At 52.2% G+C, this 25,833-nt stretch overlaps 1 protein-coding gene across 2 annotated transcripts; it reads left to right on the top strand.

Moving 5' to 3' along the window:
* The first annotated feature begins 2,212 nt into the window (after nucleotides 1-2,212).
* On the top strand, nucleotides 2,213-25,833 carry KANK4 (KN motif and ankyrin repeat domains 4). Of its 2 annotated transcripts, none has more exons than XM_065655973.1 (10): nucleotides 2,213-2,276; nucleotides 13,406-13,486; nucleotides 14,583-16,523; nucleotides 17,388-17,499; nucleotides 18,885-19,109; nucleotides 19,660-19,747; nucleotides 20,127-20,346; nucleotides 21,520-21,662; nucleotides 22,612-22,812; nucleotides 24,155-25,833. In XM_065655973.1, exons 2-10 carry the CDS (start codon nucleotides 13,471-13,473, stop codon nucleotides 24,254-24,256), a joined length of 3,048 nt encoding a protein of 1,015 aa, XP_065512045.1. In that variant the 5' UTR covers nucleotides 2,213-2,276; nucleotides 13,406-13,470; the 3' UTR covers nucleotides 24,257-25,833. The 2 variants fall into 2 exon arrangements, with proteins under 2 accessions (XP_065512045.1, XP_065512047.1); XM_065655975.1 differs by lacking the exon at nucleotides 2,213-2,276 and adding an exon at nucleotides 9,728-9,748.

Below are 25,833 nucleotides of genomic sequence, written 5' to 3'. Positions count from 1 at the left end.
TTAAGTGCCTGCGGCTTGACAAATAAACATTCTGAAAGCGCTTAATGACTCACTACCTCGCCTAAGAATAGCTGTACTTTAGCAAAACCGAAATACGTAGCGGAGGATACGGGATCTGACTCTGCCCGAGCGCGGAGCCGAAGGACGCGGTGGGAGAAGGGGAGGGAGAGGCTGGATTCCTGCTGTTCCCTCCTGGCTCCTGCCAAACCACATCTTGGAACCTCCTTCGACCCTCCTGTGCAATATCCAGCTCCGAGCTCTCCTCCACAAATCCACCTCATCGGTTTTCAAACAATTTATCGTGTTTCATTTATACACACGGCAAAGTAGCCCCCGTTAATCCCGTTTGTTTGAAAGCCCTGTTCTTCTTTTGGATTAAAGAGAGGTCACAGAAGTTTTATGCATATGCATGTTACACTTCTGCGCACCTAACCTTTCATAGAAGAGAGATTCTTTGTCTACAAGTTGTCAAGTAAAACCCCACTGACCGAAAAGGGGAACTTATTTTCATTTTGTTTGCTCAAAGGTGGGGTTTTTTTGGCAGCTGTTGCTTGCTTTTCTGGGGCACGCTTGCAGAAGTGTGTGCTGTGAGCTGCCACCGCTTCTTACCCCCGCCACGCACGCTTTTAGCGCTTTAATCTAACCCCACGGAAAACAGAAAAAACCACAAGTTCAGCTGAATGTCTGCAACCACAAGAGCTTCCTGCAGGTGCCCAAAGTTTCTGTTGCAAAAGCCTCCTCGTTGCCATTGAGGCTCAGGAATCATCACGGCTTTGGGGTCACCATCCCTGAAGGTGTTTAAAAGACACATAGATGAGGTTCTTCGGGATATGGTTTAGTGCCGGAGGTAGGTCATGGTTGGACTTGATGATCTTGAGGGTCTCTTCCAACCAAAACGACTCTATGATATGACGAGCCTAAGGGACGGGCCATGGTGTAGCAGCACTGCCCCAGGAGCAGCGGGAGAGGTGCCGTGCCTCGATGGCCACAGCTGCACTTCAGAATCGGTTTGTTGTCCGGGAAAGGGAGAAGAGAATAATGTAGGCGGCATCTCCCACCTGCACCAGCCAGCGATGCCTCTCGCGATCGTGTTGCTCCGCTCACAGCACCCCAGGTTTTTCAGCCTGGAGATGAAAACCCAAGAGGTGCAAACTGCTGTGTCCGTGGGCCCAGGGGAGCCTGAGGACTCTGCTCTGATTTACAGCATTTCCCACGCAGGTTTGAGAGGTATTTGGGCCCCTCTGGAAGGAAGGGGGTCACAGCAAGCCTCGCCCGTCCCGCTGGATGCCGAGTTCGCCCTCGGAGGCCGCGCGGCCGCCGCCAGCATTGCGGAGCGAGCAGAGCAGCGGGAGCAGGGCTGGGGTTTGCCTCTCTATCTCAAGACAAGCAAAATCAAAAGCTCCACCTAAAGCTGAAGGGATTGTTGCAGGTCACTGAACTCTTGATTTCTGCCCGTCCCCGGAGCCTAGAAAAGAATCGTCATTGCAGCGACTTGCTGGAACAGGGTAGGTGACGAGCATGGAAATCACACAGGGTCAGGCACACGAGGCGGCTCAAAACTTAAAGCTCAGCTTGCATTTTCAGAGAACCATTTTGGTTGCAAGAGACCCTCAAGACCATCGAGTCCAACCATAACCTTACGCTGTCACTAAACCGTGTCCCTGAGAACCTCATCTCCACGTCTGTCCAACCCTCCAGGGATGGTGACTCCACCACTGCCCTGGGCAGCCTGTTCCAATGCCCGGCAGCCCTTTCCGCGGCTAAATTTGTTTTCTTTACGTTTTCCATGCGATCCCGTCAAGGTACAAGGTTGCGATGCGAACCGGACCGAGCCGAAGGGCTGAGCCGGGGGCAGCTGCTGCAAACCGAGCCCAAGTTCTGCAGCCGCGGCCCGTCCCCGCAGGTTTCCCCTTCCCGCCGCCCTTGATCTGCGTCTGTGCAAACAGGATGAGCAAGAAAAGTATAAATAAAGCATGAAACAGGACCTGGCACAAAACCGCGGTCATAAGACACACACACACAAAAAAAAAAAAAAAACAAAACAAAAAACACTAAGTAAAAAAGTGACTTTCTGGCCTCCCACGGCAGCCGCTCCTTTTGGCTCCCGCTGACCCTCCCGCAGCCCGGCGCGGCTGCCCCGGCCCCCGCCCGGCCCCGCTGCCCGGGGAAGGCTCCGTGCCCGCCCCCGGCCCGCCCCGGCCCGCCCCGGCCCCGGGCACCGCCCGCAGCAGCCCGCGGCGCCGCCGGTTCCGCCGCGCTGTGCCCGCCGCTCCCAGGTACGGCCGCGCCGGGCGGGGGCAGCCGGGGCTGGGGCCGGCCCGCGGATCCCAGCGGCTCGGGGGGGCCGGGGAACCGCCGCCCCCCGCCGCCGCTCCGGAGGGGAGGGCCGGGGAAGTGCTGGGGGGGAGCTCCGGGGGTACTTGGGGGGCGTTAGGGGGATGCTCGGGGGTGCTTCGGAAGTGCTTGGGGGTGTTGCAGGGGTGCGCTGGAGGATGCTCTGGGGGTGCCTCAAAGGGTGCTGCGGGGTTGTGCTGGAGGATGCTCAGGGGAGGCTTTAAAAGTGCCCAGGGATGCTCCAGAGTGTGGTCCCGGGGTGCTCAGGGGAACCCTGGCAGCGCTTCGGAGGGTGTTCGGGGTGCTCAGGGCGCCTGGAGCCCCGAGTGCCTGCCTGGGGGCAGCGAGAGCCCCGAGTCACCCGGGACAGGAGCGTTTCCAGCGCACCGCTGGGCGCGGGAGGGAGGCTCAGAGTGCGCTTTGGCAGCAGGGAGGGGGCAGGAAGGCTTCGAGCCCTGCCGGGACCCCCGGCTATCAGCCTGTGAGGGCTGGGAAGGGCCCCCAGGCCCCCGGCAATGCAGCGGAAGTCATCAGGATCCCAGAGTTGCATTTGGCCTCAAAGCCCAACCATAAAACCCTCCCCAGCCATGAAGATGTGGTTCAGAGAAGCCCCAGCCCAGCCTCCATGGCCGAGCACAGTCTCCGGCGCCTGCATCAGCCTCTCCCCGGCTCCTCGCCGGCTTTCCAGCCATCCAGACACAGAAACTCTTGGCGCCGTAACTCATTTCTGTCTCTAGCGAGGTTCGTGCTCCGTTTCCCTGAGCTGCGCGTCCCTCTGGGCTCGGCCGCAGGTCTGGTCCGGCTGCAGAGCGGGGCCGGGCTGAGCTCCACATTTCTGCATCCTCGGGGGCCGAGACAGGGGCTGCTCCAGCCGCGCGTTTTTGGCAGCGAGCGGAGGGACGGGCAGTGCCTCCCCAGCATCGCCTTTCCTCGACGGCGACCACTGCCAGGGCTTTTCTGAGCCGCCCAGCTCCGCCGGGACCAGGCGTGCCCCGTGGAAGCACTTTCGTCAGCTCCCGGCGTTCAGCTTGTGATTTCTCACATCTGAAGCAAAGATGTGCCGGGCTCTGACTCCGCTCCGGGAGAAATCAGAGTGAGTGTGAACGGGGAGCTGCCGCACCGGGGTGGAACATCACCTGAGATCTCTGGAGAAGAGGCTGGGTGGTCCATGAGAAGGTTGGTCATGGCAGAAAATGGGTTGAATAATCTCAAATGCAAGTCCAAGAAAGCTCAGGATGGAGGAAATCATGGTCTGGGTGCTCTGGGTATGATGTTCACCTTCCAGAGCTGGAAGCAGGGCTGTGCTATACAGGGTTATGTTATTTTCCACACAGCTACGGGATGTGACACCCTGGGAGAGGGTTTCCTTTGTCCAGAGGATAAACCAGAAATTAAATATTTTAGCTGCATGGCCCAAACAAAGGCAGTGAGCACCCAAAAACATGGCATGTGCAAGGTACGGCTAGTGACTGCAGCAAAGGGCAGAGAGAAGGGCAGCACTGTAAAAAATATCAGCGTTTACCTTCATACCCGTTTTGTAGTCTTCCCAGTGTTTTGTGGTTTATTTGGAATGAACTAAATGGAAAAAGCTGATTCCCAAAACAGTAAATGAGAGGAGGGAGCCCATAACCCTAGGTTTATGGCTGATTATTTATCACTTCAACTGTAGTATTTCAAAAATAAATACATCTGCCAAAACGACAGGCAGCATGATGAACAGCGACCTGGCCCAGGAATCTGTGGTTGAGGAGGGATCAGTTAATGGGTTCCTTAAAATAATCCTGAAACTGGAAGATGGAGGGGAGCCTGTTGCTGGTGTGGGCGCTGTCTGTCTCCTGGTGCAGTTTCCAAACCACTTGAGAACAGGAAAACCACGGCCACGTTCGCCTCCTTTCTGGAAAGTTTGGTTATGGAGAAGGTTTTGTCTCCCGGGGGCACAAATCATCCCTGTCGTGCGGTGCTGGGGCTGCCCCGTTCCCACAGGAGCCATCAAATTCGGTGTCACAAAATCTCCCTTCATCCTCAGCTAACCAAAATAACCCCCCCATATTTATTTGCTGCCGGGCAGGGGTGCGACGCTGCTTCCCATCAAACAGGCTCTGCGTCCCTCGGCGTGGGCGCATCCCGGGAAGGAGAGGTTTGGTCTCAAAACTTCCTTTGCACCGGGAGCAGTTCTGAGATTCTGCGAGATGACGGGTGTTGGCGGAATACAAGCTCATTCACAAGCTCGTTGCCGATTCAGGTCCCTCCCACTGCGGTTTAACAGCCGCCAAATATTCTGAAAGTCGCATTTTTATCACTGAGTGTTATGCATCAAATCTCTGGGCTTTTCAAGGAAGCTTTGGGAGCAGCACAAGGGATGAACGTGGCCCCGCTTGTTAGACAAAAAAATAAATATGGCTAATATGCATTTTCCATTTGGTGCCCCTGTATGACAGGGGTTATGTGACTCTGCCTTGCTCAAGAGCAGCAAGATGCAGATTTTGGTCCATAAAGCCCCGACCCCGGCTCGGAGGCGCGAAGGAGCCCGTGGCTGGGGGCAGAAATCCCCAACCGTGGACGTTCGCACGCTGCCGGTGCCAGGGGAGAGCGGTGGGAGGAACCGGCTGCAGAGAGCTCCTTCTTCAGCCCTGTTTGTTTTAGACCTCGGTGGAATTCACGTTTCCGGCGCTGGGCCTCGGGAAGCCTCGAGTCCTGCACATCCCAGGGTTCGAGCGGCGCGTGAAAAAACAGTTATTGTCATTATTACGATAATATGCTGCCCCAACGGACAATTTGGTGGAGTCAGAAACATGAAAAAACCCCTCCGCACGCGGTGGCGTCTGTCTTCCAAATGTGACCATCTTAAATTCACCATTGCAGCCAGTTCCTCTGTCCGTCAGAGTTGAACACGAGTTGTGGCACAAGCGAGAAAGCTGAAAACACACCAGTGGCCTGAGCTTGGTAAAAAACTGGAGGAAAACCCCCATTTCCTAAAGCTTCCCCATAACCTGGGTGAATGGGTGGGAAACGCGGCTGCAGGGCTCCCGGCATCCACGCAGAAATCGCTGTCAGAGGAGGAAGGCTGCACGTCCATCCCGTCCGTGGTCCCGATCAGCGTGGAGAGCGGTTCAGGTGGCCTGGAAAAGAAATATTCCTGTTTGAAGAGGTTTTTAAAAAATGTTATGAGTGTGATCAGTCAGAGTCTTGTTGGCTCAGGCCAGGAATCGGTATAGAATCGTAGAATCATTTTAGTTGGAAGAACCCTCAAGATCATCAAGTCCAACCCTAACCTAACTCTAGCACTGAACCATGTCCCTGAGAACCTCATCTACATGTCTTTTAAACCCCTCCAGAGATGGCGACTCCACCACTGCCCTGGGCAGCCTGTTCCACTCTTTGACAACCCTTTCCGTGAAGAAATTTTTCCTAATATCCTATTAAAACCTCACCTGGTGCCTCATATCTCTGTGGGGGACTGCTCAGGGCAGAGGAGAAAAATAGGCGTGCAGAGAATAGAGCTTTTCTAAAAACACCTCAAAGTCCCACTTTCAACAGGAGGGGACCTGTGTGATGACAAGACCTTTACCGGGGTCAGACAGGAGAGACCCCGAATCACCAGTCAGCTTTCGCAACCACAAACTCACTTTTTGGAGATGTCTGTGGCTGGTGGGTTTAGGGAGCCCGGTTTGTGCGTTGGGGTGGGTTTTTCCAGTTCCACAAACTCCGGTGCCTCATCTCTCGGTCAGCACCAAGGTGGTGGGACATGGCACAAGACCCTTCCTTCCCATCTCATGTCTCACCAAGCAGCCGAGCAAGAGCAAGGTGGAAGAAACTTTCCTAGCAAGCAGGAGCACCTTGGTTTGATGGATCACCTCCACACCCAGATTCCAAAAACACACGAAGGATCTTGTTTTTCCTAAGGAAATAGAAACATTACCAGCCCGGCTTAGGCCAAAGCGCTGGCTCTTGAGTGGGATGAACGCAGGAGCTCCAAGGATGCACCAAGCCCTGGCCAAGCCAAGGACAGTCCTGTTGTCCTAAAGTTGCTACCAGCTTCTTTGACCCCATGGAAGTCATTCAGCATCACGGCAGCAAAGCTTGACCAGTCCCAAGGTCAAGGAGATGGAAAACAGCAGCTTGGACGAGACCAGAAACCAAAGGAGGGCTTCATTGGTTTCCCCCCACAACTTGTGGGATTGAGGCAAAAAGAGTAAACATTAGAAATGAAGTGCTTCAGATTTTTGTCTGCCTTCTGGCTTTTGATTCGTGGTTTCGAGTGGTTTTGCTGCTTGTCTGGCTCTGGGAAAGGAGACTTCAGGGAAAACGCCACGGTTTTCAAGGCATGGGATAAAATAACGAAAATTGACCAAAGCTTTTGAAAGACCGTGGCTGGAATGAGCTGAAGGTCAGTTGAAAAAGTGGTTATCAGGGGAGGGGATGAATGTGATCGTTTTCCCCTCCCAGTGAGCCATAAAAGAAGGAGAGAGTTTGGATATCTGATACCTCCAGGTCCGTCTCTAATGGAAATGCTGGCAGGAAGCTCAAAGCATTTATTAAACAGCAATAAGCAGCTTTAATAAAATCAGTATCTGCACAACTTTATTACTGCTGTTTAAAAAGATGCCTGAAATGGCTGCTTAAGTACTGCCGTAAGGGTTGCAAACTTACGCTGAAAGTGATTGTCTTCTTTATTAAGTGGTATTGGGTTAATGATCCAGATTTCTCGCGAGCCCGCCGCTCTCTCCACCAGCCGCGCGGCTCCTCACGCCTCCGGGATGTTTTCCATGCGAGCAGCCCCCGTCTCCAGCCCCCTCCGCCGCTTCGTGTAAATAATTTTGCAGAAAGGGCGACAGCAGAGGGCTGAGCACGGCAGCGGGAGGCCAGCCCGACCCTCTCCATCAGCGCAACCACGAGCTGATGGGTTTCAGAGGGAGCTGGTCCCTCTCGAACGCACGCAAACCACTTCCAGATCCCAGCCCTCTGCTCAAGAAGCCCCAGGCAGGCAGCAGACGTGGGAGATTCAGCCTGGAGCACGATAAAATGCTGGTGCCGTAGGCTCCCCATCACCGTAAGCCACGTGGTGAAGCCCTGGGATAGAGGGTGAATTTTAAACAGGCACCTGGACTACGTAGCATTTCGCTTTCAGAGGTGTGCAAAGATTTACATCCCTTTTCTCATCATACCTTTTCACCTGCTGCCTCTACCACCTCCGCTCTTCCCACACAACAACAGGTTTTGCATCCCCAAATCTATTCCTGCTCCACTTCGGCACGCGCTGTCGGGTACCAGAGGTGCAGAGGGCAGCCTGCCGAGGGGATGGATCCAGCTCACCTTCCTGGGTGCTGATGGGCGATAGCGGTGGGGTTCCTGCGGCTCAGGCACCGTCTGGTCTCCGCATTTTAATTTTGGATCTGCTCCGCTGTCTTCTGCCTCTCGGACCAGCCCAACGTGTGTCCACACCGGCTCCGGTCCCAGCCGCTGTTTCCGAGGGATGCCGTGGGGCGCTGGACCACGGCGGCTGCGCAATGCCAAATGCACCCAGGAAAGCGACTGGTGGGCTCCCAGGGTGCAGATCATAGAATCGTAAAAATCATAGAATAGTTTGGGTTGGAAAGGGCCTCTAAAGGTCATCGAGTCCAACCCCCCTGCCATGAGCAGATCTCTGAAGCAGAAGCCCTGTTTGCTCTCACTCTGGGAAAAAAAAAAAAAACCTCATGACAACTTCTTGCAATGCCAACTGGGACTTTAAACTGCTTTTATTTAGTTATCTATTTACTCCCACAAAGTTTTCAAGCTTCTTTTTTCCTCCTGGAGGGAAACCTTCCCATGCCTGTGCCAGCCGATCGCAGCCCACCGCCGCACGAGGGAGATCCCACCCATGTGGATGTCCCCAGCAGACTGGAAGCAGCTTATTTTTCTTCCTTTGCAGCGAAAACGGAATTGAAGAATCGGTATAACAAATATTCCCTGAGAGGCTATATTTATTCCTGGTATGTCCACTTGCAATAATAGCTGGGCTGGTGGTTGTGCAATCCAGCAGACCGCCTGGACAGAGCAGGTTTGGGTGTAACCCTTTGGGTACCAAGGGTGAGCTCCATCCATGGGGCTGTGCAGGTCTGTGGGGCAAAACACCCCCAAAAAACTGTAGTGCGTGACATAAAAAAGCAGCAATTTAAGGCCGTGACCTTGTGGGAGGATCTCGGGCTGTGCCCAGGTGAAACCCGTCCTCAATTTCCTACCCTGTGCCGGCCCCATTGGGCAAAGCAATCAGAAGCCACTCACAGCTCCATCAAGCACCAATCCATAATTAATCAATTTGCGTGTTTAGACTCCATCCCTAGTTCCTGATTAAAAGCCTATTTAGGGCAACTCAGCCTCCAAGACCTTCATCAGGCCCGTGGGGATTACACCTGGGAACAACTGCAGGTCTTATGTGTATAATTGCAATAAGGAAATGCTACAAATAAAACCTTCCTGCTGCATCTTTCCAGTGGGTAAATGAAACAATTGTTTTAGGCTTACTTTAAAATCAGTGCCATATAGAAATATGTGTATTTTTCCATCGTGCTGCTTTGTCTAGAGAACACAAGCCCCAGAATACGCACAGAAAAGATGCGCAAGCGTGACTAAACAAGAAGAATTTGACAGAAAATAAGCCAACGTGCTGTTAAGTTTGTTTTCAACCCTGAGCACAGTAATTGCCTGTGAAAGCAGAAAGCTGTCGACATGGAGTCAGGGCCCTGCGTGGTGTGGGACGCTGGAGCCGTGTGGGAAAGGCGGAATGCGATGGGAAAGGCAGCGTTTAACCAGCTGCTGAAATGGGGGGTTTATTTTTCATTCCTCGGGTAAGAAGTTAACTGTTCCGTGCCTTGGCGAGCACTCTGCGAGGACAAGCCGCTGCTGTTTCTCTACCCATCCAGGCTGTTTTGCTTCCTGCAAAGGCAAAACTTTTCTGCTTTTCTTCAAACTTAATCTGTTAAAATTACGTCTAGGAGCTGCAGGAGCGCAGTGAGCCTGCGGGAGCACCAGCGGCTCTGTTCTGCAGGCAGACAGTCATGAAATGTGGTTCTTCCTGCTGACATGTTTTGGTCACACGGCATGTGAAGCGATGGGAAAGGTGCTGGTGCCGCTCTGTGATGTGAGTCCCTGGTGAAAACCCCCATCAGAGCCCCGGTCCCAATGGGATGCCGCTGCTTTTCAGGATTTTCTTTCCCAGCACTGGGAGAGGTTCGCAGCCTGGCTGCGGGGTGTCAGGCGGCGTCTGAACCCCCCTGCCTTTGCAAGCACCAAGTTATCGCAAGTTCAGTGCAGAGGCCGAGGGTTTTTTTTCCCCGCCCCGTTGCCAGCGTGCAGCAAGCCAGGATGCTCGACAAGAACCCTAGCGCAGGGACGGGCTCTCTGCGAGTGTGCATGAATAACCGTGCTGCAAAAGGTGGGTCAGGCGTCCTCTGCCCGTGCGGCGGCTCCGCACAACCGCCTTCCCGCTGTCACCCCGGTCCGTTCGGCATCTCCCGGGGACACAGCGGGTGGATGGGAGCGACACGAGCTGTGGGAGATGGGGAGATGTTCGTGCTCCGCGCATGGGAACGGGGCTTCGGCAGGGTTAATTACAGACGTTGAGACCTTCTGCGGCGTCTGCTAAAGATGCTGCCCGAGTGGCGGCAGCCGCCGGCGTCTCCGCGGGAGAGGCGCTCAGCAGCATCACTAATGCGTTCGGCCGGGGAGGCGCAGCATGCGGAGGGGGAGCGCCGGCTGCAGCCTGCAGCACCAGGTACTCTAAGAACCGTACCGCTAAGAGTTGACTGTCTTTTCAATAATCTTTCCTGATGAGGGAGGCAGCCCGGTGGCAGCCCAAGCAGCGCTTGGTGCTTGGTGTTTTATGGAAAAGTTATCTATGCTGCGGGAAGTAATGCGTTTTTATGCAGCGGGCTTCGGCTGTCCTCAGAAAGGTCATATGAGATCGATGGGCTGCTTTATTAGAAAATTAACCCCTCTTTTGTGCGGCTGCTTTTAAACTTGTATTTGCTTTCCAAGCAAGGTCACTGCTCAGCTGAGCAAGTTTTTAACAGCTGGAAAAGGCAGGTTTGCTGCTCCGAACCCTTCGCTGCCTCGGAAAGATGCCCCGGAGGGAGGCAAGTTGCGTTTGTAGGTGGGAGCATGAGACGGTAACACAACAAGATGCTTTTCTAACAATGGTTTTTCCTTTGGCCACGAAGTGCTAAAGCCATTGCTGCAGTGCAGGAGAACATGACAGGCAGAGCTCAAAAAAAATGTTGTATTATAGCTAATGAGACTGTGCTAATGTGCTGCTCAGCAGGGGTGAATGATCTTCTTATTTATAGGCACTGAGTTAACTGTTGCAATTTAAAATTACTAGCAAGATGCTCTCGGAGAATGAAATTCGTATATATTGGTCTTTGCGGTTAAGTTAATTTGTTGTTTAAATCTTGTGGGGTGCAATGCTGCTCAGGGTTCTGCATGCTGGGCTGGATGGGGGAGCGGGCGGGCGCTGACATTTCCCAGCAAGTGGGACGGAGTAAAAGAAGGGGTTAAATGTAACTGTAAAGAGCCAGTGTTTGAGACAGGGCTAGTTAAAAAGACAGCACATTGTCCTTGCAAATGGGCTGCCCCAGGGAATAAAATGACTTTGTGCTATTGCTTTCTCATACATTTGCCTTCTTGATTTCCACTTCTGTACATATTTATTCCTGCCCTGAGAAAAGCACTGTGATTTCAGTGAAGGTGAAAATCAGCAATGCTGTGCGTGTGGCGATGTCACCTGCCTGCAGAGGAAAATAAGTAATCTTCAATTTTATGCAATAGGGGAAAACTCAACCAATACCAAAGCTGAGGGTCAGCGTAACAGGTATTAGCAGGGTGCAGACCCTCCCAAAAGCGCTGCCCTGCCCCAAAAAGTGGGCCGGACCCTGTGCGTACAGGTACGCTTCTTCCAGCAGATTACTTAATATTTTTTAATCTCATTTTTATCAGAGACAGGCATCAGAGAGCACCTGCGGGGCCCGAGGAGCCCCGGTTTTGGCTCAAAGCTATCGGCCCCATGCCTGAGGTGCCTGGGGGGGGACGGGAGAACATCAGCAAGCTGGTAGGATACGTTCAGCATCCTTTTATGAGGCAATTTTGGAGTAGATTGGTCAAAAGAGAAAAGTCGTAGTGTCAATTTGGGCTGCAGAGTTGGGACCCAGCCAGCTTATAAATGAACTGATCAGATGTAATTACCTAGCTATTAAAAAGCATCCTATTTACTGGCTGCTGCTCCCACCCGTCTAAGTAACCTAGAAGAGTGAAGCGTAGCTGGTCAGACCGTACCTGAGATCCGTAAGTGCTCCATGATCAGCTGTAATTGGAAAAATAAAAACCAAACCAGAACAAAAACCAAAAAAGAACCCCAACAGACAACATTTGAGAAAGAGGTTTGGCACGTGCTGTTCACTGGCTGGAGGAGACAGAAGAAATTGCCCTTTATCGAAGAAGTGCAGTTGACTGGAGATCACATCGGGGCCACTGCTCGAGGTGTTTCAGAAGCTGGTTTTTGAGCGGCAATGGCTCTGAGCTGGGCAGGTGTCAGTGTGTCCATCCAGCTGCACAAGCATCGAGGAGGTACCAACCCCGGCGATGCTTTTGAGAGTTTTGATGTTCTTCTTGGGGTTGGGACCCTCCCAACTTTCCATCAGGGCTATACATTGACCATAAACTTGTCTACCTGAATAACGAAACGAAGAGTTTCTTTAAAAGGTTTTGATCTTTCAAAGTGTCTGTCTTATGGTAACAATACTGCAGGATTTGGCTTCATTTTCCTGTTGGTCTTTGTTGTAGTTAAACTATGTCATGTCAGTGGTTCTAGAGGAGAATGAGAGCAGCACCTCTATTTATCCTAATCTGTACGGCGTATCCAGTTATCTTGCCAGATAAGCTGCTGCGGGACCATCTCTGGCCAGGAACCACATTAAATACTTGAAGGAAAATCCTAAACAAGCAACCTGCCTTCCAAGAAAGCCCCACGTTTTCTCTTGTAGCAGGAATTAGAAGACAAAACCTCCTCACTCTGAGCGATGTGGCTCTTCCGCTGTGGCTCAGGAAGCCTTCCCCAGCGATGTGCAGCTGCCCCAACCTCCTTCTCCCTTCCCTGCCTCCTCCCCGTGTCTGTCCGAAGGGCACAGAGGGGAGAAGCTTCACCCAGGACTTTTCTTGGTTGTTCCCAGCCTTAGTCTCCTCTCACGCTCCAGGAGGGTCTCTCCCATGTCCACATAGAATCACAGAATCATTTCAGTTCGAAGAGACCCTCAGGATCACCGAGTCCAACCATAACCTAACTCTGGCACTAACCCATGTCCCTAAGAACCTCACCTAAACGCCTTTTAAACCCCTCCAGGGATGGTGACTCCACATGATGGGAAAGAGCTGGAGGGCAATACGGGCCGGGCTGGATGTGAAGTTCACAATGTAGGTTGTGGTAGGTCTCCACCTGAAGATCTTCCCTGATATGAAAGCAATTTGTCTGTATTTTAGTGCAATTTGGTGAAGGTTCTTCATAACAGGAATATGGACATGCTCTGAATAATGGGTTTCATTTGATGAAGACTTAACATAAATTTTGAATCTTTAGTTGTTATGGTTGTTTTGGTTTGGTTTTTTTTAATGACAAGGCAGACATTTCTGCATGTAGCTTATACCCCTTGCTGTTTTCAGAGATGATATAATGTTGGATATATCCAGCTTGCAGGAGCTGATGAAGAGTCCCTGTGCCATCCATCCATCAAGCCCAGTAGAAATTAACCTAAGCATCTCTCCTTTCTCTTCTGCAGTCAAAGCCATCTGTAGTGCAGGGGATGTTTTATAAGCACCAGCTACCTGGGATGTGTCTGCGAAGCACAAGTTGTTGCCACTGGAAAAGGAGCTATTGATTTAAGCAGCTTGAAAGTGCTTAGCAGATGTGGTCAGGCTGCAGAATATAGGAAAGAAAAGGTGGGGGTGGCCTGTGAAGAGATGTAAGGCTTTAAGGAGAGATTAAGTTCAGATTATTGAGCTTTTTTTTTTTTAATTAGAAGTATCTGTTTCTTTTTTTTTCAAGGGTGAAGCGACTCTTCTGCCCTCGCTTGTCAGAGGATGTTTAACTGACAGCGAATAGAGCACACCATGGAGAAGGCAGATGGTATGGAGGCTTCGGGATATTTGTTTGCTCATTTGTTTCTTGAAAAAAACCCTCAGCCGAGCCCTGAAGTAATTTCCTTAGCAGAAATACTGTAAATAACCTGTTTTCTATAGATAGGCATTAAGGACGGGAGATGCAAAATGCATCATTCATGTATTATGCAGTGTTCCTAAACCACAGCAAAACCATGGCCACGGCTCTCAGTTCAGCACGTATTTGTCCTCCCGTCCTCTGTCCTTTGCAGACAGGACAGATCTCCTCGGCTCCCGCCGGCCAGGCTTGGCTTTTGTGCTGTATTACCTGAAATTTGGAATTTGGGGGCTGTGAATTTTTGCAGTCTGGGTCTGACCGTATTAAGTTGTATTAAACCAGGACCCTCGGCTGCGCTGCTGGAGCTGTGCCACGTGCCTGCGACGGCTGGGTGGGCAAACGCCGCCATGCACTTTTTTGCAGCGATTTTCCTCAATTAAAAGCCATGCTTGGTCACCTTGGGAGGCAGGTGCTTCGCATGGATGCAGCTGCGTAAAGCATCCCCAGCTGACGCTGTCCGGGTCCGGCCTCTGCCCGGCGCTGGATTCATCATTTTCAAGGCATCATTTGTGACCTGGTGTTTGCAGATGAAACAATGCAATGATTTTCCTGCTTGGCATGCATGGCACTTTGTACGGCACTGAAAAGTTAAACAAAAAGCCCTGAAAAATGTAATTGTCACAGATTGGTTCCACCTTCTGGTTTTGAGCTGGATATATTGTATGTCGGGCAGCTCTTTATACTTACACAAACATGTAGCTCTGCCTGCAAAACCTGCTGTTTGCTTAATTGCCAATTAGAGTAATGATTTCAGCAAATTTTTGGCTTCCTCTGTGCCACAATTACCTGATTCACCTCCGGAACACTGGATCAGACCTTTGTGCGTGTTGCTGTGTCTCTGCGCAGCTTCACCACGATCCTCCGCAATGACGGACTGTAGCCCCGCAAGATGGAAAAAAAGCAGTAACATTTTTCCCCTGCTCTAAACGTATTTTTTGTTAATTTTTTTTTTGTTGTTGTCTTCAAAATTCAATCCATCTCTTGGGTTTTTTTTGGGTTATTTCAGCAAACGGCCAGCCACCCAAACCCGACGGGGAGACGGAGCAGCCCCGCAGCCTCCCCTACTCCGTGGAGACACCGTACGGCTTCCACTTGGACCTGGACTTCCTGAAGTACGTGGACGACATCGAGAAAGGGAACACCATCAGGAGGATCCACGTCCACCGGAAAGCCAAGCAGCCCAAATTCAGCACCCTGCCCCGAAACTTCAGCCTGCCCGAGAACGGCTCCCGTGGCTGCACGTCGGCTCCCAGCAAAAGCTGGACCTCGACCTGCTCCTTCCCCCAGCGGAAGGCATCCCTGGGGGCGGAGGAAACCCCCCGGCCCCTCTTGCCCAACGAGCTGCCCCTTCCGCTGCACGATGAGCCAAATTACCGGAGAAAAGCCCTTTTGGCGGAGACGCGGCGGCAGGCGGAGCTGGGGGACGAGCTCCGGGGGCGGCCGCAGCTCCTGCGAGCCTCCAGCCTGCCGGCTGCCCTGCCGCCCCCGCCGGGGGACCCACCCGTCCCCTCGCCCCTCCGGCCACCTCCCCAGCGCTGCCACGAGCAGAGCGGCTCCGAAAGCACGTTTCACCCCACGCCGCATTCGCCCGGCTCCAACGGCATCGCGTTGAGCCTCCCGCGGGAGGTGAGCGTGGAGGAAGGTGTCTCCTCGGGGCAGAAGGAGCAGCGGGGTGGGGGCAGCCCGGGGCTGGGGCAGATGCAGCCCCCGCGGCAGAGCCAGCATCCCGCGGCGCCGCAGCTGCAGGTGGTGATGGAGAGCGGAGGCGAGGAGGGCGATGCCACCGACGCCGGCGGTCGCTCCGCCTTGGCTGGGGATGAACCGACCTCACCGGCTGCCCTCCAGCTCGCAGAGGAGAACACAAACCCTGGGGAAAGGGAGTTAAGTGTAAATGAAATTGCTCCAAATGTGCTGAAGAATGCCGAGGAAGGGAGCGTCCAGGCTGGGGAGAACAAGGAGAGCCGTGGTCCTCAGCCTGGCGATGCAGGAGAGCCCGGCGGCGTTGCGGCACTGAAGCTGCAGGTTGCTGCTCTGGAGGAGCAGCTGAGCAAGAAGAAGGAAGAGCTTGAGCAGGTCAGGGCAGTGCTGGAACAGCAGGATCAGGAGATTAAGGAGAAGGAGAAAAGCATTAAGCTCCTGGCCAGCTCTAAAGCTCAGCTGGAAGAGAAACTGTGCCGGGAAAACACCAAGGAGGCCAAGCCGCCGTCCAGGCAGAGCAGCGGGGTTTTGCGGTGCCACGATGCTGCGGTCAACACCGACCTCTCACGGGTCGCTGGGGCCAAGCAAGCCCATGATAAAGGCATCAACGTCAATATCCCACTCTCCACCAAATCCATAGGATGCAGTGTCCACAGAGCAGACAACATGAACACGCAGGCGATGGAGGTGGGTGCTCGGAGAGATCAGGGACTGGCAGAGGCTTGTTCTGATGTCACCGGAGAGGGACCCAGACATTTTGGTGAAGCTGACATCGAGGCTGGCCTTCATGCACCGTGCTTCACCCAGCTGAAGATCGATAAGCACCTCAGCGATGACAATCAAAATCACAGGAATAGCTACGATACCCAGAGTCTCGCTGCTCACGCGGTGACTGCAGAAAGGTGTCGGGGAGCAAGAGTGGGCTCAAGCGTGGGAGGAAACAAGGCAGGCTTTGGCGAAGATAAACCTCGAGATGGGCTGGAAGAGGAAGGTCCCCCTGACCACGAGGATGTCTCTGCTGTTGACCCCATCAGCCAATATGTAAAAAAAATCCAGGAGCTTTTGCAGGAGCAGTGGCTGTGTTTGGAGCACGGCTACCCCGAGCTGGCCAGCGCTATCAAACAGCCGGCCTCCAAGCTCAGCTCCATTCAGAACCAATTAGTTAATTCCTTAAACTCGTTGCTGTCTGCCTACTCTACGCAAGGGCCCGCGGATAAGGAGAATTCGAACGCACACTATCAACAGTTGGGTAAATAATCTTGGCAGAGGTTTCAATGTACCCGGGCCAAATCTCTTCTTTATTCAAGTGTTGAGCAGGGGTGATGCAGTGGAGCTCGGTGATATCATTAGTATCAGTTAGATCAGAAATAGCCCCTCCTAAATATGTATGAGAAAGGGAAACCTCTGCGCATCATAAGCTTCGTGATCTTAATTTAAAAAACAACAACAAACGAAACAATGTAGGAGCTGATAAAGCTGTGGTTCAGTTATATGCAGGATCAGCTTCCAAAAATGGCCATACTTGTGGCTATTCCATCAAACCACCATTTTTCTTAATTGGATTGGACATTTCAATTTGTAAGGACATGGGACTCGTGCCCATCTGGAGTAAATCAGCATGCAGTTCACCAGAACCAAAACCAATTCAAGCTGAGCAACTAGGCTGGGAAAAGACTTGTCCCCATTCACAGCCATTCATCTAAAATAATTTTAGCTTATATGAAGATAGAAATCCCAAACTGAAGGCTGCCTGTTCACTGTTTGGGGCGGGTGGGGGGACGCTGCAAATAGATAAGTGACGTATTTCTTATGAGCAATACATAATGAAACTATTAAAAGTCCAATGGAAAGACTCACCTATGTAGTATTATATAGATTTTCAATACATTAGTATTGAAAAACTCACTTGGAGATGTTTGAGACACATATCTTAAAGGCAGCAGGGCAGGTTCAGATTGTGGCCAGGTGCATCAGCAGTTTTACAAGACATAAAAAGCATCTCCTAAGGCGAATTAAGATGCTTACAGTTATGATTTGTTGCTAGAGGCTGGGAATAATCATGGATAATTATGGCACACCTGCTTAATTAATCTATTATTTTGTATTTTGCTAGAAATCTCTCCAACCACAAGTCTTAAATCTATCATGAAAAAGAAAGGTTATGGTTTCCATGCAGGAGGCAATGGGACCAAAAAGAATCTTCAGTTTGTTGGGGTAAATGGTGGGTAAGCATCTGTTCAGAAGATAAAACTGCCTTTTCACATGTGATGTCCTCTGTATCGCTGAAGAAGTCATTCTCTTTTTTCCCCTCTTTTCCCCTCCAAACCTCTTGATTAAAAGGCCATTTGAACTGGAGCCTCTTTTCTCCCTTCTTTAATCCAGCACTGATAACCTGTAAGTAACCCTGTAGAAAAGCCACTGGTGTTTTCAGCGCAGCGAGGGACACCCTGGGGACTGACGCTTTCTGCACACCCATCTTTTAGGGCTTCATCCAAAACCCAGCTGGGTCTGTGGGAAGGTTCCCACTACCTTTGGTGGGTTTTGGAGGAGATCAGCATTACCCGGATGGGCACACTGCCGCTAACCTGCCTCCATGCTCCAGCGACAGCCAACAGAAGTTGGTTCAGGGACTGAGAAAGGACCTTGTGGTGAAGGAGATCCCTATTTCAGGTTGCGCTCCAGCACCCAGTTCCCTCTGCATCCAACATCTGATGCTCTTTGGCCTTTGAGCTAACTAGACGCAACGACACGTGCTGTAGATGCGTGTCTAAGAGCAGCACTGGCACGTCTTCTACCAAGGAGCACGTGTGCTGGCATGAAGAAGACAGGACACATTTCATGTCCTTTTGCTGTCCAAACAGCTACCTGTGTGCAAGTTTGGATGCTGGTTTCTGCTAACGTACGCTTCTCTGATGTCCCAGCTCAATGGCTAATGCTCTTGGGTTCATCAGGTGTTACCCTCGTTGTGTAGAGCTTCTACCAAAAGTCGCTGAAATGCGTACCACTTGTAGCGAGGAGATCAATCTCGACTAGTTTGAGAAAAAATTTGGGGTCCCTCAGAGTGAAATGTTCCATTTCATGGTAGATGTTATTGTTATTGATACTTTCGGGCACCCAGAAGAGAGGTCTATCTAGCAGAGCTGCTCAAATGGTGGACTCAGGTCCACGCTGGAGCTTCAAACACAGTTTCTGCCTAGTGGTCCTCAGGGTTGCCAACGTGCCACCTGTCCCACCTTGCCACAGGGTCCGTGTTTCTCAGAGCTCCCCATCCGTGTGCTGGCAGGGAGGTGGCACACAGCCCTTCCTTGGCCTTGCTGGGGCTTGGGTGATGGACACCCCTCCAAACCAACCGGGTAGTCCCTGAAGTAAGCTTGCCTGCTGCTAATTAACTGCTTCTATCACGCTCCTGTTGGCTTAAGAAGCCAAAAAAAAAGAAAGAAAAAGAGAGACTAACCCCAAATCTGGCTGTGGCTCTAAACTTTTGACTTGCATATCGCTCTGGGCTTCATCCAAGGCCTGTTGGAGTCAGTGGGTTTCTTCGACGGGTCTTGATCAGGCCCCGTGGTTGTGGCTGGGAAAGGAGTGAATAACGTGTGGTGTCCTCAAATAGCTACGAAACGACTTCAAGCGAAGACACGAGTTGCGAAGACAGCCCATCGGACGCGGAGAGCGAGACGGAGAGAAGAGACGATGGTTTGGAGCCCACGCAGGTGAAAGCTGGAGGTGAGAGCGAGGGGACTTCGTCTGGCACCTCCTCGCTGGAGAGATGTGAAGATGCCGGCCCGCAGGAGCCATCGGCAGAAGCAGCACCTTGCGCCGAGCACGAGGGTGACAGGTACCAGCAAACCAGACAGTGATGTGCTGTCCATCACGTTTCTGCAGCCACGGGGCACGTGATGCTGCGTTCGGTCACTCCCGTGGGGCCGGGATCGATGCTCCGGCTGCGCGGTGGAAAGGCGGCTGCCGAGCTATGCAGCCGTGGGAAAAGGCTTTAAAGATATAAATATTTTCTGAGTTAGTACAGAATCTAGTGGGGATTGATTCAGGCCCTACGCTTGACTGTGGAAAAGACAGAGTGAGTCATTTTTTGTGAGAATTAGCTCATTTCTCCCCTCTCGTTTAAAATTTCTCAGTAAAGTTCTTTGCAGTTTCAGGATTTTTTCCGCTTAAGGATTCTTGTAACAGATGAAGTGGCCATACAGTTCTGGGACTCTGCACTTAAACACTTATTTAAGCGCTTAACTTCTCACCTAAAATCAGGTCAATAGGACAACTTGTATCTGTAAAGTTAAACGCTTGAATATGTGCTGAATGTATTCTGACCTAAGCTGCATGTCCTCCTTCCTCCTTCTCGTGATGGATTTACAAAAGTATTTTCCCTTTAGATGCCAACCCTCTGAAGATTTCCTTGCCGACTGCCAGCTACTCAGCGAGCACCTCTCAGAAATCAGGACCACAAGCGACAAACATCTGGTACAGATAATTTTCAATCCCATTTCAGACGTGGTTCTCGCCCGCTGTTACGTTTCACGGATAAGATAATCCTGACAGCGCGTTGCAGGCTGTGCCCTACCACGCCGCGGACAGCTTGTGAGGAAGGGGGGACAAAAAGACCTCTGAGGCAGTTTTAGAATAGCTGAAAAGGGGGAAAAAAAAAAAAAAAGGCTTTCTCTGCTTACTCATTCAAGTTACCACAGGAAATTCCTTTCCCCCTTAAGTTATAGCAGTAATCCCAAACCCACAAGCTAAATACCGGCTGGGTGATGCCAGAGCTCAGGACAAAGAGGTGCGGGGCGAGGAGCCGGGCAGGACAACTACCCCAGGGGTAACGGTGCGATCTTGGTGTTCGCAGCGGCACGTCCTGAGCACCGTCTGCCAGGAGTGGTTCCAGGTGTCCAGCCGCGAGACTTCCAGCCCGGAGGTGGTGGCGGCGTATCTGAAGGCGCTGGGGACCGTCCATCCCCAGCTCCTGGCGATGGTGGTGAACCTGGCCGACAGGAACGGCAACACGGCTCTTCACTACAGCGTCTCCCACTCCAACTTCCAGATCGCAAAGCTCCTGCTAGACACAGGTAGGAACAGCCACGGCTTTTGTTGGGAACGGGTGTGGAAGTTTATGTCACTCTTGGTCCATCCAAGATACAAGCATGGGGCCAAGATCCACTCAGGAGATGTGGTTGGTCTGAAGACCAGCACCTTCCCCCATAGCTTGGCCTTGGCCCCATGGGTGTGGGCAGGGGTCCCAGCTGATGGTCCTCAGGGCCATTAAGGCTCGTTAGTGCCCTCAGGGCCCTGACACATTTTGAGGGCTTTGCAGTCTGATTTTGGAGAGGGATTGGGGTCCCTGTGGCCAAGGGGTGTTTCTCAGGGCCCCAGTCCATGTGGGCTGGGGTGGTTCCCTCAGCTTCTTGTAGCAGCAAATGCCACACCATGGCTTGGACCTGGAGGATCAGGCCCCTGAGAGTGTAATGAACCCCCAAGCACCGCAGAAAAACTCCATTTTAAACTGTTGAGCTTGTGGCTCCTGTTGCAAAGAAAGAAAAATCTCAGCTGAGCTTGCATGGGGAAAAAATGCACGCATGCGCAGCAAGAATAAAGGCACTTTGACCTTTTTTCCTGGGCCAGACAATCTGGTAAATGTGAGCGAAATGGCAGATTATCATACACATCTATAGCCCCATTGTTGCCGCGGTGGTTTGTCCCCTCCTGCCCCCAAGTCCCCGAGGAACCGAGGTGGCCGGGTCCCCAGGGCAAGGCTGGACCCGAGCCCCAGCCCGTCAGACGTGGCTCATTCCTGCTGGTGGGGTTGGAAACAGGCTCTTTGAGGTGAAAAGCGAGTGAAACGGGGCCAGGACAGATTTATGCTAGTTGGGTGACAGTCATCTTTCTGCTGCTCCCTTGCTGCAGGAGTCGATGCAAAACGAGCCACAGCTCCACAACCAGCATGTGCCCAAGGCATTAATTATCCCCTGCCTTTTTTTTTTCTTTTTGGTTGTGGTCTTCAAAGTTAATTGTAATTGTAATTAGCTGTAGCAACGAGTAGCACCAAGTATCCTTTAATGCTGTGCTCACGAGGCTTGATACTTAACACCGATAATTCTTAACCCTGTGTAATTATCGCAGCTCCTCTTTCTGGGAACATAAGATGCTGAGGTTTTTATAATTGCCTCTTTGCTTCCTGTTTGCTCATCTCTCTCTTGTCGGATTCACGGTGGGGCTGAATCCTCCCCGTGCATCCCTGCCAGGCGTCTGCAGCCTGGACCTGCAGAACCGCGCCGGCTACACGGCGGTGATGCTCACCCCGCTGGCGGCCGCCGAGACGGCCGAGGACATGGAGGTGGTGATGAAGCTGCTGAAGGAGGGGGACGTCAACCTGCGAGCTGCCCAGGTGAGTCCCCACGGTTCTGCTGTTCCTTTGGAAACCCAGCGTGGCCACACGTGGGATCGCGCCCCGGGCAAAGACATCTGCAAAGCGACTCCTGCCGAGCTCGTGGCCTCCTGTTTGTGGCTGTTGCTGTGCGATGCCAGGTCAGGCTGCGGCTGGGCAAAACGGAATAAGCTCCGTCGGCATCATGTCCCCACAGGGGTCTTGGGTTGGGCATATAATTCGAGTTCCTTATGCTGCATGTGTAGCGCCAGGCTGAGCCTCGGTAGCAGACACCGGGTTGGAGTTGCTGTTTCCCAAAAGTTACAAAAGCAACCTCGGATAAATTGCAGTGTGGCTACCCACCAGCTCCCTGTGAAGGGACGTGAGAGCTGGATAAATGAAGAGGCTAAAGAAAGGCTGAAAATTTTGCAAAACAATTTTTCAGAGCTAAAAAATCAGAAGTGATGCCAGGAGCTGTGCAGGGTGGACCCTGGGGTATGGGATCCCCAGGTTTGCTGGTGAGCAGTTGTCTCATCAGTCACACATCTCAGTCTCAGAGGTGGTAGTGCCCTCATCCAGCTCTGCTTCCAAACAGCTGGAAAAATTAGTCTAGACTTAAGTTAAACTGCCCAGGAGGGTTAAGGGGACCCACCTCCACGGACAGCTGGGAGCTGGGCAGTTTGGCTGTGCTGCTGCAAAAACCCTCCACGTGGCCGTGGTGCAAGGGAGCACAGATCTCCTGCAATACCTGCCGAAGAGCCCAAGTGTTAGTTAATAATAATACACAGTAGTATGAAATAATATACAATAATAATATGAATTATTATGATATATGTACTATGCAATAATAAGAAGCAATCTTATTATATATCTGCGTTATTATTATTATTATTATTAAACAGTCTGGATGAGCAGGACTATAGGAGGCCGGTGGGCACGAGGCGTTCAGCCTTTCTGTGTGTGGTTGCAGGGGGGCCAGACCGCCCTGATGCTGGGTGTCAGCCACGAGCGGGACGACATGGTGCGAGCCCTCCTCTCCTGCCAGGCCGACGTCAACCTGCAGGACGAGGAGGGGACGACGGCCCTGATGGTGGCCTGTCGACAGGGCAACGCCGACATCGTCCGGCTCCTCCTGGCCCAGCCGGGCTGCCAGGTCGCGCTGACGGACAAGGTGAGACGCCGGCACCGCGCTCGGCCCCGTACGCAACCTCACGTCCACCAGGCATGGAAAGCTCAAGCAGGGACATGCTTTACGGGCTGCAATCCCTGAGTGGTGCTTTTTAAGTGAAGAAGTACAATTTTGGACCGCTTTTAGGAGAGTACCTCTGGTTTTGGTGCTTGTTGGATGGGGTGGCCCTGGCAGCATCCTGCATCCCAGCCGTAGCCCAGGTGGGAGCAGGGGAAACCTAAAAAAAGGTGTAAACCTAAAAAAAAAAAGATGAAAGCCTGGACATACGGAATCAGCAGAGCTTTGGCTCCAAGAAATTAGCAGCAATTATCTCTCCCGTGAGAACAGACACCTCTCCAAGGGGACGCACGGGACCAGGCTGGGAGCAGGGGAAATCTCCCCCTGCACAGGCTCGTGATGACGGGCCATGTGCCTGCCTTTATAGTTATGCAACTATTTTCTGATTAAAGTACAGTTCTGTCTAAGATGTCCGTTATGGCACTAGGAAGAAGGGAAGGCTTGGCCAGGATGTGTTTTGTGCAGTTGAGATTAAGCCCCAAAACACCATGTGGAGGTTTGCAGGACAGTGGCTTGTTTTAAATGAGGGATGAACTGCAGGGAAGGAGGATTTGGGGGTAAATAGGCGGGTGCAAAGCTGGAGAGAGGAGGAAAACTCCTCGCCAGCGAGCGGGATGCAAACAGCCTCCCTCAGTGGTGGTGGGGCTGAGATGTGGAGGTGGTTGTGGATGGAGCTGGGCTCTGAGACCCCACCGGGAGTCCTGTGTCCAGCTCTGGGTCCTCAGCACAGGACACACATGGAGCTGCTGGAGAGCGGCCAGAGGAGCCCCAGAAACGACCCGAGGCTGGACCAGCTCTGCTGGGAGGACAGGCTGGGAGAGCTGGGGGTTCAGCTGGAGAAGAGAAGCTCCAGGGAGACCTTGTTGTGGCCTTTCTGTACCTAAAAGGGGCCCGTAAGAAAGATGGGGACAGACTTTTGAGCAGGGCCTGTTGTGGTAGGACAAGGGGTGATGGTTTTAAACTAAAGGAGGGAGAATCAGGCCGGACATGAGGAAGAAATTGTTGCCCCGAGGGTGGTGAGAGCCTGGCCCAGGTTCCCAGAGAGGTGGTGGCTGAACCATCCCTGGAGACATCCCAGGCCAGGCTGGACGGGGCTCTGAGCAACCTGAGCTGGTGCAGATGTCCCTGCTCATGGCAGGGGGGGCGCTGGGGGAGCTGGGGAGGTCCTTCCAACCCAAACGGTTCTATGATTCTGTGATTCATTACGGGGGTGGCCGGGGGTGCAGGGTTTCGGGTGGTAACGTCTTTGCCTCCTCCCTCCCCGCAGGAGGGTAACTCGGCCCTGTCGCTGGCCCAGCGCGGGGCCCACGGGGACATCGCAGCGCTCCTGCGGGCCCACGCTGAGCAGAGCCCGTCCCTCTCGGCGTGAGCGGGCCAGGAGAAGACATCGGGATGGGGAACGGGGAGCAAACAACTCCTGCTTGCAAACAGCGCTGCTCCCAGCGCCAACACCGTGGGTTTCCTTGTGTACAGGGCGATGAACCCTGTCAGTTATCTGCATACATTCCCCGTGTCTAATTCTCCTCGTTAAGCCTGCTTACACCCCCCTAATCTGTGCACACTGCCACAGGTGACACCAAGCCCTCCTATATGCTCCTCCCGTATAGATTTGGCAGGTGAGGAACCAAAACGAAGGAGAAAAGCACATTAGCAAAACAATACTTACTCTTTTGTAACCTTAGATTATGGTTGTCCTTTTAATTGACTACTTAACTGTATCTCATTTAACTTGTAAGTTTGTCCCCTAATATTTATTATTAGCTCTCCTGTACGTAGTGGCAGGCAGTGATTATTCAGTATATGTAACAACAAACACAAGCTGGATGGATTATGTAAAGTATAAAATCCTATTTATGTTTGCTTATGTGGGTTTGGTGCGAGAATTAAAAATTAATGCTCTAAGAAAATGAGTATACCAGACCCAGACACACATTGTTTTGCCTCTATTCAGAATTACCATATGGCTCCTATTTTCCCTAATTAAGTTTGAGCTAACAGGGAAGCGCAGCCCGTTGACACGCACCGTGCATCCGCACACGTGGTGCTCGGGCACGGCGGGTCAGGTTATCCGGGCACGGCACGAGGAGATCACAACAGATTCCCATCCCTGGGCGCGTTAGCGTTATCCCAGGGTTTCAGGAGTGACTCTGCCGGCAGACGCCTTTTGTGCAAACCGCTGCTCTGCGTTTTTCCCTCGTGCTCAACTTTCAGATGCCCAAAATACCCCCGCGTAAATCCAGATTCAGTTGCTGGAGTTGGCCGGTGCCAGGGCCTCCCCTGCCACACAGCACCCATAGGGTCTGTCCAGCATCACCTCAAATCATGCATAGGGCAGGTTTTTATTCTTAAACCCACCGGTAAAGAGGGAGGGAGGGCTCAAGCCTTACTTTTCCAAGTGTGTTTATACTGTTAGTAAGTTACTATGTACTGGGAAATGCCATTTCATGGGGTTGTGCTGCATCAGGACCCAGTGGATGCTCTCCGCAGGCTTTGGTGGACCTGGGTGCTGTCACCAGTCGAGCTGGTGCCATAAAACCAGTTCTACTTCCCATCACTAAAAGCAAATCTCCCTAGTTAGCTAATTACTTTTTGTGTTAGCAAGCAGAAGTTAATCCTGGACTACACTGGTTGCTTGTAAGCCAATTCACATGGTGATGAAGTCTCTCCTGACCTGCCTTTTCGGCTTCCCTCGTATTTGCAATATGTGGCAAAGCCATTGCCAAGTCCCTGTCCTCACGCTGGTGACACTTACTGCCTTGCAGGAGGGAAGGACACCCCTGCCCTCTGTTTTCCGCTGAAATCTGCTGTCTGATCCCTTTTCTTTGTTTTTCTTCATGTTTTTATTTGGAAGAACTCACCATCTCAAATGTCTCGCTGCCTTTTTTTAACTCTCTCCCAAAGTACAGCTACCTGCTTTATGTATAAATAAACACGAGTTAAACCTTT

The sequence above is a fragment of the Caloenas nicobarica genome, chromosome Z, assembly GCF_036013445.1.
Source record: "Caloenas nicobarica isolate bCalNic1 chromosome Z, bCalNic1.hap1, whole genome shotgun sequence".
Taxonomy (NCBI): Eukaryota; Metazoa; Chordata; class Aves; order Columbiformes; family Columbidae; genus Caloenas; species Caloenas nicobarica.
Note: the sequence above shows the minus strand (reverse complement) of the source record. Positions and strands in the feature narration are given on the sequence as shown.